This window comes from Austrofundulus limnaeus, unplaced genomic scaffold (genome assembly GCF_001266775.1).
Source record: "Austrofundulus limnaeus strain Quisiro unplaced genomic scaffold, Austrofundulus_limnaeus-1.0 Scaffold1234, whole genome shotgun sequence".
In the NCBI taxonomy this organism is placed as follows: domain Eukaryota; kingdom Metazoa; phylum Chordata; class Actinopteri; order Cyprinodontiformes; family Rivulidae; genus Austrofundulus; species Austrofundulus limnaeus.
The window spans coordinates 48,519-61,039 of record NW_013953636.1 but is presented as its reverse complement, the minus strand read 5'-3'; the positions used below and the strand labels follow the sequence as shown (position 1 = coordinate 61,039).

At 39.4% G+C, this 12,521-nt stretch overlaps 1 protein-coding gene across 1 annotated transcript in view; it reads right to left on the bottom strand.

Annotated features, from left to right (window-relative positions):
* Nucleotides 1–12,521, bottom strand: part of akap1b (A kinase (PRKA) anchor protein 1b) — a 20,730-nt gene that overhangs the window by 6,127 nt on the left and 2,082 nt on the right. Inside the window, exons 2-6 of the mRNA XM_014031347.1 lie at nucleotides 10,227–11,726; nucleotides 6,851–6,975; nucleotides 4,291–4,417; nucleotides 4,047–4,174; nucleotides 1,096–1,273 (exon numbers count right to left, since the gene is read on the bottom strand). Of these exons, the coding sequence (XP_013886801.1) occupies nucleotides 1,096–1,273; nucleotides 4,047–4,174; nucleotides 4,291–4,417; nucleotides 6,851–6,975; nucleotides 10,227–11,700 (2,032 nt within the window). The 5' untranslated portion in view covers nucleotides 11,701–11,726. The remainder of the gene's footprint in view (nucleotides 1–1,095; nucleotides 1,274–4,046; nucleotides 4,175–4,290; nucleotides 4,418–6,850; nucleotides 6,976–10,226; nucleotides 11,727–12,521) is intronic.

Genomic DNA, 12,521 nt, shown 5'->3' with positions numbered 1-12,521 from the left:
CGGGACCCTGACTTTCTTTCACGGGACCCTGACTTACTTTCTTGGGATCCTGAGAAAGTTTCTCGGGATCCTGAGAAAGTTTCTCGGGACCCTGACTTTCTTTCACGGGACCCTGACTTACTTTCTTGGGATCCTGAGAAAGTTTCTCGGGATCCTGAGAAAGTTTCTCAGGATCCTGAGAAACTGAACTGACCCTGACTTACTTTCTCGGGATCCTGAGAAAGAAAGTCAGGAAACATTTTTTTCCTCCCATGTCCCCTCGCGGGCTCCGTATGAATCCAATAGCAGTTCTTCTAAAATCTTTGTGTTTAGAAATAATTGAAATGTTGACACCTGGAGGTGACAAAAAGAAATAGTCATGTGAAAAAACAGGGCGTCCTAATTTTTTCATGACTGTAGGTTAGAGACCTGAGTGAAGTTGCCCCCCCCCCCCCCACTTTGTTCAAATCTAACAAAATTGGTGTCAAACGTTTGTACTACATTTGTGCTAGTTTGTGCAACAAAATTATTTGTTTGTGTTGCTTTCGTTTTTAAGATATTAATAAAAGTTTCTAGATGTCATCAGAGATCAACCAGCCCCCCACCCCCCATTACCCAAATCAAACAAAACTGGTGCCAATGAATTGGGCGGATCTTTACAGGTAGAGTTTGTTTCCTTCCTAAACTTTATTTAGGTCAGCCAGCATTGACGACGCTCTGCGGGTGATGTAAACGGCTCCGCGACACAACAAATCGATAATGAACTTCCTTACCAACGCTTTTAATTATCGATTTTTATTGATTTTATCGATTCATTGTTGCAGCCCTCCTGTTTATGTAATCTAATGTAGATTTACATCTAATGAACCCATCACACGCTAATATTACTAATGGGTTATAATGAAATTTTAAAAAGCTGATCTTAAACAAGAAAACAAATGAAGCTCTAAAAGCTGCTGAGGGAAGAGTGAAATATCAAAGTTCCTGCAGTGTGAAAAGCAGGATTTTAAGAAGTGAAAGGGTTTCTGCAGTTTGAAGTGACTCTTGTGAAACTAGCCTTTCATTCAGACCACATCTGACTCATTCAGAAATCAAAACTTAAAACAGAAAAGATACCTTCTGCAGGTGAGGGCAAGGCGGGGGTACCCGGCTGGGAGTAGCACAGGAACATCTGCTGGTCCAGACTTCGGAGAGCATGGTAGGTGGGGTGGGTGTGCTGCTGGACGAAGATGTGTCCAGCTGACACAATGTTAACCACGATCACTTCCACCGTAACTCCACTGGGAAGCAGGAGCTGAAGAAGACATGGCCACATGACCAAGCTTTAAACTAGGGCTGTGCAATTCATCAGATTTGTAGTTTGAATTTCCGTTTGTGCTTTAAACAGTCACAAAACAAACAAATAATATAATTAAACATAAATAAATAAGAAACATTGTGACATTTTCTGCTCTGTGAGCCAGCTTTCTTCTTGCTTCACCTCCTGCAGCACCTTTCCTTCTTTGTGTCAGAAGGGCAGAGTGAAACAGAAAACATTTTACAGGTACAGGGCACATACAGAAATTATTGAGTTAAATAGAATACTTTTTAATACTGTTTTAATACCAACATGACTTCAAGCTGCAACTGTAGGGATAACCTCTTGAGCCATTTACTGGACCTGGGGCCTCATGTACAAAGACTTGGTGGATTTCTTACTGAAACCTGACGTACGGTCAAAGCCAGAAAACGCAGTACGCACAAAATAAATCCAGATGTATCAAACCGTGCCTGAATCCACACACATTTCTTTTATACATCACAAACAACGTGGAACTGAGCGCACTTGAGACACCACCCCTGACACGCCTTCATTAACATATGTTAAACAGATGCTAATTACTTCCTGCATGCGTGAAGGACAGGTTTGTTTGATCCCCGTGATCAGAAATGATTTCTAAAGTCATAAAAATAACAATTTTAATATAATGTGAGTGAGAAAAAAAATCCTAAGTAAGAATAGGAATAAAATATGTTTGTCATGCAAAGAACGAGTGTGAGTGTGTGAGTGTGTGTGTGTGTGTGTGTGAAGCTGCAGTGTTGCACAACAGGTGCTTCCATCTACTTTGAGCCTGGAAATATAAACTTTGCGCACGAGTTTATTACCATAATTACTGTAAACACAGAGGAACTCAAATGTTTGGTAGAACATAGATCGTGCACCCTTTCTACGGTGCTATCAGCAACAAGTCATCTGCATGACGACTTGTGACCCAAAAACCCTGATGTCACACACCCATCCTCTAAATCAGTGGTTCACAACCTTTTTAGACTTGTGTACCCCCGAGCCCTTTTGTCATATCACTAGTACCCCCTCTGTCAAACGTAATGATGATTCTCCAAAACTATACAACAACTGATTATTAAATAAAAATTATTTTTAAACTCCCTGGAACATATAATTCTCAGGCATTTTATTCTTTACAACTCACATTAAACAAAGATAAAACCGTAGCCTTGAAAGTGAATAAGTAAATAAATAAATAAACCAGGTAATGGAAGGTGCAGGAAACAGCAGCGTCCAAAATACATCAGAAACTCGACCAAATAAGCAAATTCTGTGAGATTCTAATTTTTTTTTCAAATTTATGTCAGTTCCGTGATTCTGTCTTCATTTTCTGCATTGCAGAAATCATAGAGCCCTACATATCCCAGTTCTATTTTTTTTAATTTTTTACACAACTGGGACATTTTCCCACGTACCCCCTGGAATATGCTTGTGTACCCCTGGTTGGGAATCACTGATAAAAATAATGAATTTGTATGTCCATCTGTTTTTTTAAACTTGCATTAAAACCTTTGTCAAACATGTGAACAAATGGTCCAACTCTGGGTCATCACCCCAACATTGGGCTGTGGGGTATATGCAGTAGACGGTAGAAACGGTATTAAGTTGGCCTATGGTAGAAATTTATACTCTACCATCCTATCGTCATTACATCATCGCACCTGTGTGAACAGGGCTGTGAATGCAGAGACAACTGAGCAGGAGTTCGAAATATAATGAAGAAATTGTAGGGTTTTAAAACACGTATTGAGAGGAAAAATCCTCAAAATTTCCCCCTCCCGCTACAGAAAAGTTACGTCGTGTCGCGGAATCATTTCCTCCCTCCTCTCGCTGCACGTCGCGCAGAGCGAAGCTTTAACAACCGTAGTTTTTCACACCCAAATGTCGGAGAAAAAGTTTATGTAGTGTTACTCACAGAGATTAAAAAAAAAGAAAAGATGCGGACATTCGTTCAGTCATAAATCCATCTTGCTAATGTAAATTCGGCTTCTGCTCTGATGATGAAGATGAGCGCGCAGCAGAGCAGCAGCTGAGAAGTTCAGCAGGTAGAAAGCTCATTGTTTGGCAGGCAGATATTAAAGCAAAAATGTTGGGTTTAATTAAGATTACAGTTTTCTGCAAAAAAAGGTCTAAAAATTACATTATCTTTACTTTTTACGATAATTTTCTACCGCGATATATACTGTTACAGTGAAGGGGTTCAATTTATACCGTGATATGAATTTGAGGTCATACCGCCCAGCTCTACCCCAACACTACTCAGTTTTACCCTCACAATCACCATCTTCTGTCTGCACATATATTGATAATAGCAGCAAATTACTATAAGAGAACAACTGCAAAGGCAGATTTCTATCAATCATGCACATTAAGAAGTTATTTTGTACTGAGCAGAGGTACCTGTGATTTATTTTTCAATTATCGCCTTTTGAATTTAACAACCCAACTGCAAAATCAATGTATAAATGTGTGAAAGACAACATTCGAACAAAACCTTGTGATCAAGTCTGGCTTTTAGCACTTGAGACAGCTGGCTGTGGTCAAGCCATTTCTTTCGCAGCATTGTTTTGATCCATGATTTTATCACAACTTTAGACTGCTGCAACACACTTTATATTGGGCTGAGCCGGTCGTTAGTCACTCGACTTCAGCTGTGATTCTTATTTCTTCTATAACAAAGCAACGTTCTGAAAACAGTGTGCGTGTTGACCTTTGACCTGTAAACCAAGCTCATTCTTACCCAGGAAGTTATGGGAAGTGACGGCAGAGTGAGTGGGGGTGGTGGTGGGGCGTACAGGTTGGTCAAGTCCAGGTCTTTAAACTTCTTTCCAATAAGTGACAGAGCTTTGTCCACCTGCTGCTGCACTCCTGCACAGAGGGTCAAACACACAAATACAATAAAGATAATATTAGTTTCACTTGTAATGATGAGAAATAGTTTAAAAAACCCTTAAAACGCATGAAATGCCACTTTACAGACTCACCCTCAATATGACAGATCTGGAACTCCTGTGTGTAAGGCAAAGTGGAGATGTAGATCTTTGCACCAGAGCTCTGCTTCAGGAAACTCACATACCTGCCCTGTCTCCCAATCAGACGTCCAACAAGATGCTGTAAAGTAAGTCCATATATTCAGCACAGCCTCATTCAGATATAGCAGGTAATTACATTACTCATTAGGAAAAACTTTGTTGTGCGGTTAAAGTATAAAATATTTATAAATATTTAACCTGCTAGGAGGATAGAGTCTTGTCTCGGTCTGTCAGACTGGTTACTCACAAGTGCTGAAAATCAAAACTATCGGTGAACACCTGGGGTGTTAACAGATCCACATTAAGGGCCAATAATAAGCTAGTTTGTTATCGACAGAGAATGTTTGAGCATTGACGTTATAAAAACCTTTATGTGGATCATTAGCAGCTTATTAATACCTCCGTAGGAAACATGTCAACAACAAAATTCTGGAAACAGCTAAATGCTAATAGGTTAGCACCATTTTCCTTAATTAAAATAAAAATTACTAGGGATATCAAGGCTTTCCTTATTGATGCAATACATGCAAAACGCCTAATATTTTTATGTGAAAAATATCTACTGAAGAACATGGAAAAAAATAGGTTTGTATAAGGCTAAGAGTGAATCATCATAATTTCTTATAACTACAAATACAGGCAGAATTCTTCTGGTTTTCTCTGCAATACTGATTTCTATTAGATTAGAACATTTTCACTTTGATAATGTGAATGTTCAAAGATGTTTTGTTAAATAAAGCCAAATATTTGGCCACTCATGGGGCACTAAAAATATGACGATCTTTAATCTTGGTAAAACAATATATTTGACAACTAGACTTCTACTGTGGAGCTGAAGACGTTTTGTTTCTAATCTGGGGAGCTTTATCAAATCAAAACCACAGAGTATGAAGTGTATAGTTTAGAATTTATAAAGCTTCCCAAAATGGAAAACAAACAGTAAATATACTGTACATATACAGTACCTTTCTATGCAACCCAACTACTCAAAGAATTTACATCACAATCAGAGCCTAATCACACAATCTGTACTACAGCTCTACAGTGTTAATCTGAATAAATCATTCTGTAGAGTCTAATCAGAGACGGTGTTTCCCCTACCATTATACAGGCGGGGCTGAATTATCTAAAATAATAGCTTCATCCAAACCATCAACATGTCTGCTAGATCCCATCCCAACCAGACTGTTCAAAGAAGCATTTCCCTTAATTAATATTTATATTTTAGATGCACTTAATTTATCTTTAATAAATGGTTATGTGTCGCAGAGCTTTAAGGTTGCTGTAATTAAACTTTTACTTAAGAAACCTGATCTTGATTCAGGAGTTCTGGCCAAATATAGACCTATATCTAATCTCCCATTCATCTAAAACATTCTTGAAAAAATAGTTGCAAATCAACTACGTGAACAATTGGATAGAAATAATCTATATGAGGAGTTTCAGGGTTTAGAGCTCATCATAGCACAGAAACAGCACTGGTGAAAGTTACTAATAATATTCTCATTGTCTCAGACAGTGGACTTGTGTCCATTCTTGTCCTGTTAGATCTCAGTGCTGCATTTGATACAACTGATCACAATATTTTATTACGTAGACTTGAACTTGATATTGGGATTACAGGAACATCTCTAAAATGGTTTGAGTCTTATTTAACTGATAGATTTCAGTTTGTTAATGTTAATAATGAATCTTCTTCTTACACCAGAATTAGTCATGGAGTTCCTCAGGGTTCAGCGCTTGGACCAATCCTCTTTACTTTATAAATACTTCCTTTAGGTAAAGTTATTAAACAGCACAGGATAATTTACACTGTTATGCTGATGATACTCAATTATATTTATCTATCAAACCTGATGAATCCAACCAGTTACTTAAACTACAAGCATATCTTAACATAAAAACATGGATGACTCTTAATTTTCTGCTTCTAAACTCAGACAAGACAGAGGTCATAGTTTTTGAACATCTTAGGGATCTGCTTTACAACCTTTCACCTTCTCTGGATGGCATTAATCTGGCCTCTGGTTCTAAAATAAAGAACCTTGGTGTTATTTTTGATCAGATGTCTTTTAACCCCCACATTAAAAATATTACCAGGACTGCCTTCTTCCACCTGCGTAATATCACTAAAATTAGAAACATCTTGTCCAAAAATGATGCAGAAAAACTGATTCATGCATTTATCATGTCTAGGCTAGATTACTGTAATTCTTTATTATCTGGGCAGCCAAAAAACTCTTTAAGAAGTCTTCAGTTAATCCAAAATGCTGCTGCTAGATTTTTAATGACAGTTGGAAGGAGAGTTTATATTTCTCCAGTTTTAGCTTCTCTCCACTGGCTCCCTGTCAAATTCAGAATAGAATTGAATATCTTATTTCCAACAAGCATTTACTGCCAAACTATATTGTCAAAGATTAAAAACACCATTCATCAGCATCCATCATTATATTTGAGTGATAGAGGGTGAATGAAGACAATGATTTAAATCATCTCAGATGTTCTAACTCACCTTTGGCACCTCAATCTCCCAGATGACGAGTTCAGAGTTGGATGAGGTAGCGCAGTTAGCCTGGTGCTCACTGGCACTCATTGTGCACCCACTGTCCACTGAGTCCATACTGTTAACATCAGAACCTGGACATGGAAAGAACCAGCACCAGATGTCAGGTTGCTTATTCCTGAACAACTACTGCGACAGAAAATCATCTTACTTCTTTTACAAAAAAACAAAGTAATTTCACTCAATCCAAATGACAAAGTCTTCATTTTTAAAGTATTTATAAATAGAATGGTTCACACACTCATCGCCTCAGTTTAGGTTTAAAGACACCATGCTGACTCCAGATTATCAATGAGAAAAAAGAAGGCCTGAACTAAATGATGCACAGAATACAGGTGGGAATCTTTAGGCACCTTATGATCAGATTACCATCCAGAGGGCTGTAATGCAAATATTAAACTATGCATTTAGATTATCTTGAAACTTGAATATCTGAGGCTCATTTCAAACGTCCATCCATCATATAGCACCTTTCTATCCAACCAGGATATTCAAAGTGCTTTACTCCACAACAGGGATCATGGGCAAATCCTGGTCCTTAAGGGCTGCTGTCCTGCATGTTTGACTTGTTTCCCTGCTCCAGTATACCTGCTCCAGTGATTAGACTCCCTTTTAAGTTCTGCAGAAGCTTGGTAATCATACATTTATTCAAATCAGACGCATAGAGCAGAGAAACCTCTAAAACATGCAGGATAGTGGCTCTCGAGGACCAGGAATGCCCATCCCTGCTCTACAATCTGTGCCCTCATTTACTCATTCACACAGGACTAGATCTCACTACAAATACAGTACAGGTAAATCAATCTTTAAATCAAATTCATACACTGATGGGACACACATCAGAGGCAGTGGGGGTTCAGTGTCTTGCTCACAGATACTTCAACACGGGACTATAGCAGGGAATAGAACGGTCAACTCTCTGATTAGAGGACGACTCCCTTAACCATAGAAAAAAACAGTTTTATTTTTTCCAAATTCCGTTTTTATTTTCTAAATCCCACTTTTTCCATTTTTTTTTACCCGAATTGCACATTTTCATTGTAACCAATTTTATTAACCTAAAAGCTGTGTAATTATAAAGTGACTGAACAATAAAGAAATAAACAGCCACAGAAATAAAAAACAATGTCTGTTATTTCACTTTCACTAATATAACAAATAGCTATGGTTCAGTAGAACATTCAGTTTTTTTAAAAGGTGTTTAAAAGAATTTACTAAGAAAAAACATTATGTGTAAAACAGAATCTTATCAGAATCTATGTTTTGTAAAATAAAAATGTTTCAGAATTTAACTTAACATTAAATATGTCATAAAGAAACATAAAACCTACAAAAACAGCAACAATTTGTGCACACTTGCCAACTGAATAGGATCTAAGCTTATTTACTTCTGTAATGGACACACTCACACACTGTTTACAGAGCTTTATTTAAAAAAAAAAACGGACAAAAAAATGGTTTCATTTCTTCTAAAGGAATATCTGATTCTGCACACATGACAAAAAATTGTTGGATAAACTTCCAACCGGACTCCCATCTCGCTTCTTTGTGTTGAGGAGCTTCTTAAAAGGTAAAAGTGTTTAATTTGTCATCAATGCATGTTCCCATGCAGGGATGAAATCTGTGCTCTGTATTTGACCTCCTTTTTTCCCTGTGTCGGGAGGGGAGCTCAGAGCTCACCCTGCATGCCTGTTAGCAGGTAACGACAGGTACAGGGAGCAGCAGCGGCCAAAACACCTCAGAAACTCGCCCAAATAAACAAACTGTGAGATTCTGTGTTTTACACTGGATTCCATTTTGTTTGGTGAATTCTGCGATTCCGGCCCTACCTTTACCACTCTGCCACAGCCGGCCATCGCTTGATAACCCTTTTTACAGCAGGGGATAGGGCTGGGCGATTATTTGATCTTGATTATTGATGGAGAAAAAATTTCAGGTCGATCACCGTGATCAGCTGTGAGCCTCTTCCTCGATCAAACATGGAGGAAATGTGCGCAACAACAGCCAATCAGAATCCACCTCCTCCTGCTCCACTTCTGTTTATAAGTTACTAAGTAAACGCAGACGGAATCAAAGAATTAACCAAAGTAATCCAGTATAAAACACTGAATCTCAGAGTTCGCATATTTGGGTGAGTTTCTGAGGTATTTTGGCTGCTGTTGCTTCCTGTACCTGTGTTACCTGCTAACAGGCACGCAGGGTGAGCTCTGAGCTCCTCTCCCGACATAAGAGGGAGAGAGAGGAAAAAAAGAAAAGTGAGCTGCGATGCGTGCTTCGTTAAAACAAAAGTGTCCTTCAAAAATACGAAGCAGTCTTAGGGTAACGTTTAGGACAGAACAATGTCCCAGCAGTTCTTCATTTATCTGGAGAAGAACTTTTCTGTAAGTTTTATCGGCACACGATGGGCTGGACGAGACGTGGAGACCACTTCCTGTCTGAGTCTCATCACAAACAACAGCTGAGATACGCTGCAAACTCCTGAACACTCAGAAGCTGGGAGTTAATCCAACATGTTGTCTGCAGAATCAGATATTCTTTCAGAAAAAATGAAACAGCGTTGTTTATTGTTTGATAAAGCTCTGTAAACAGGGCTGGGGTTCCTTCCATAACGAAATTAATGAGCTTAGATCATATTCAATAGGCAAGTGTGCACAAATTGTTGTTTTTTTGTAGGGTTTATGTTTCTTTATGGCATATTTAATGTGAAATTCAATTCTAAAACTTTAATTTTGCAAAAGGATAACTTTATTAATGTGAGAATCTATGATTTAAACATAAATGTTTTTTTTCTTAGTAAATCATTTTAAACACCTTGCAAAAATAATTTCATGTTCTACTGAACCACAGCTATTTGTTACATTAGTGAAAGTGAAATAACAGACATTATTTTTTTTCTGTAGCTATTTATTTGTTAAATTACAAAGTATTTTTCAGTCACTTTTTAGATTAACAAAATAATTGTGATATTAATCGAGATCGGACGATATGAAAAAATTAATCGTGATCTTTTTTTTTGCCATATCGCCCAGCCCTAGTAGGGTAAATGCTGGACTGTAAAATTTAAATCTAAAAGTGCTGTAATACAGCCTGACTGTGTGAAGTCTACATTATTTCTGTCAAGCAGAAAGGACTTACTGCTCAGCACAGATGTGTGTGATTTATTTGTTCATGTTAGCAACAATTTTGGTGAAAGCGTTACTAATGCCAGTGGTTGGTGAATGGGGGGGGGGGGGTTGGGAGGTCTGTTCACAGGACATGTTTTTTTTCCCTTGGATTATGGTAGGGAAAACCCTGAACACATTCTACAGATAAATAAATGTCTCACCTCCGGACTGGTCTGTGTCCACCTCACATGTCTGGTGAGCTCCATCCCTGGAGCCAATCCCATTTGGTCTCCTTAGAACACACACAGAGTCCTCCTCAGCTGCTTTAGTCATGGTCTCCACCAGTGACTCCAGCTGCACTGCTTCTCTTGGAGACAAGTCTGAGACCTGGGCCAGATCAGCCTGGCTTTCAGACACGATGCTCTGCAGGCCCTCACTGCTGACACCGTCCTCAGAGGGGCAGGTGCTGCAGACTGAGTCTTCGTTGCGTCTTCGCTTTGTGGTCAGCACTGTTGTCACTTGTGTTGGCCTGGAGCTGCTCTGTGCACCATTAGTTTCCTGAACTCTGTCGGTGAGCTCGGCTGCAGCTATAGAGCTACTCTTGGACACTCCTGGTCTCTCTGCCACCTCTCCACAGTCTCTCAGGTGCCAGCTGTGCTGCTGTATTGGCTCCTCGTGTGAGCATGGCTTTTCACTGGCCAGTAGTACACAGCTACTGGTGCTGACTTGGTTTTTCTGTGTGACCTTGCAACTGGTGACACCAAGGACTTCTTGGGTGGCTGCCGAGATGACCTCGGTTATAAGTCCAGCTGCCAGAAGCTCCAGATTATGCTCTTCTGGGGTGCTCCTCTCTATTTGGATATCCTCCGAGGTCTGCCATGGGGTGCTGGAGTCCTGGACAGGGAAAGTGAGAGCTGTAGGGGTACTGGTGAGTATGCGTTTGTGTAAATCCGCTGACAAAGGAGACTCCAGAGAGTCTGCCTCTGACTGAACAACCCTACACTCTTTGGTTGTGGTGACAGCCATCTCTTCTTGTGTTTGAGCAGTATTTTGATGTGTTGCTACTTCTCCCTCTGGTTCTGGTCTCTCTGCATCAGAAAGGTGTGCTGCTGTAGATGAGGAGATAATAGCTTTGGTAGAATGGCTGGACTGTTTGACCTCTAGAGCTTCAGAAGCATTTGCTGAATCTTTGTCAAGGTGTTCCTCCAGCTGTCTGATCGGGACAAGGGATGAGCCTTTATCTGGGTCTTTAGGGTTTTCCCGTAAATCTTCTGACATATCCTCTTTGTTAGATGATAGTAAAGCAAAGTTTGAGGATTTATTGACTTCCTCTCCTTGGTTTCTGACACTAAAATTAGAAGCATCTTCACAGAGTTTTGCTGATGAAGGTGATGCTTCAGTGTCCTGGATGTGGATCTGAGAAATAAGTTCCTGTTCAGTTCCTTTGTTGCTGAGTTTCTGGGGTCTGCGGTTTGGCATGTCCTCTTCAAGTGGGGACAAGCCATTGTCTTTCTCAACCAATCCATTTCTGTCCTCGGTTTGAATAGTTTTATTGCTCTCAGCAGATGGAGGCCCCTCAGAGACCACCTGGCTGATGAACCGTTCTTTCTTCCGGGAGGTGTACCACCACCAGCCGATCAGTGCAAGGACTCCAGGCAAAGTGTAGGGAACAACAGAGCGAAATCTCAGATGCATTTCCTCCAGGCACCAGCAATCACAACCTGAAATTTAAGCAGGCACAAACATGGACTTGTATTAGTCAAGGAACACGACACAGAAAAATCAGAAGGAAAATACAAATGTCTCGATTTTGAATGCTCATGACTTCTGGGTGATTTTTTTTTGTACAGGATGCTGATGAGATTAACAACTAACAGGCTGTTTACTTCAGGCTGAAGTGTTCCACATCATAGCATTTATCAGGAGTAGACATAACCATAGTTTAGGTTGTCTGAGACAACCTATTTTCATTTCGGACAACCAGATCCTGACTCCTGGTCCAAGAAAAAAGACCTTCATTAAAGTTCTCTGCCGCGGGTGTCCGTCACTGGTAAAAATGAAATGGAGAAAAAAACTTGGTAAAGCCGAACAGAACACTAAACTGTAACTTTTAATAAGGTCATGTACACAGTATACTCCTTTTTAAGTGAAAATGTTTGACCTATGAGCAAAAAAAAGTTTATGAATGTTGGGTAACCTCTAGATTTTATTAGCAACATTTTTGCTGCTTTACTCCCTGAGCCTTAAATGCTCTGTTTCAAAGAAGAGAATGAGGAAGTTTTATTCACACAGATACCTGACTGACTGAGAATAATTATATATTATAAACTTTGTCTACAGAACAATATACTATACTGTACTTGTTAAATTACATTTTTTCTTGAGATTCTTTTGGACAACCAAAATGTTCTTGCAAGACCACCAGGTTTTGTCAACAGGTTGTCCCCTGGACAACCTGAAAAATAACCTTATGTCTACCCCTGTTTATACTACAGTGTTTCCCTTACCATTATACA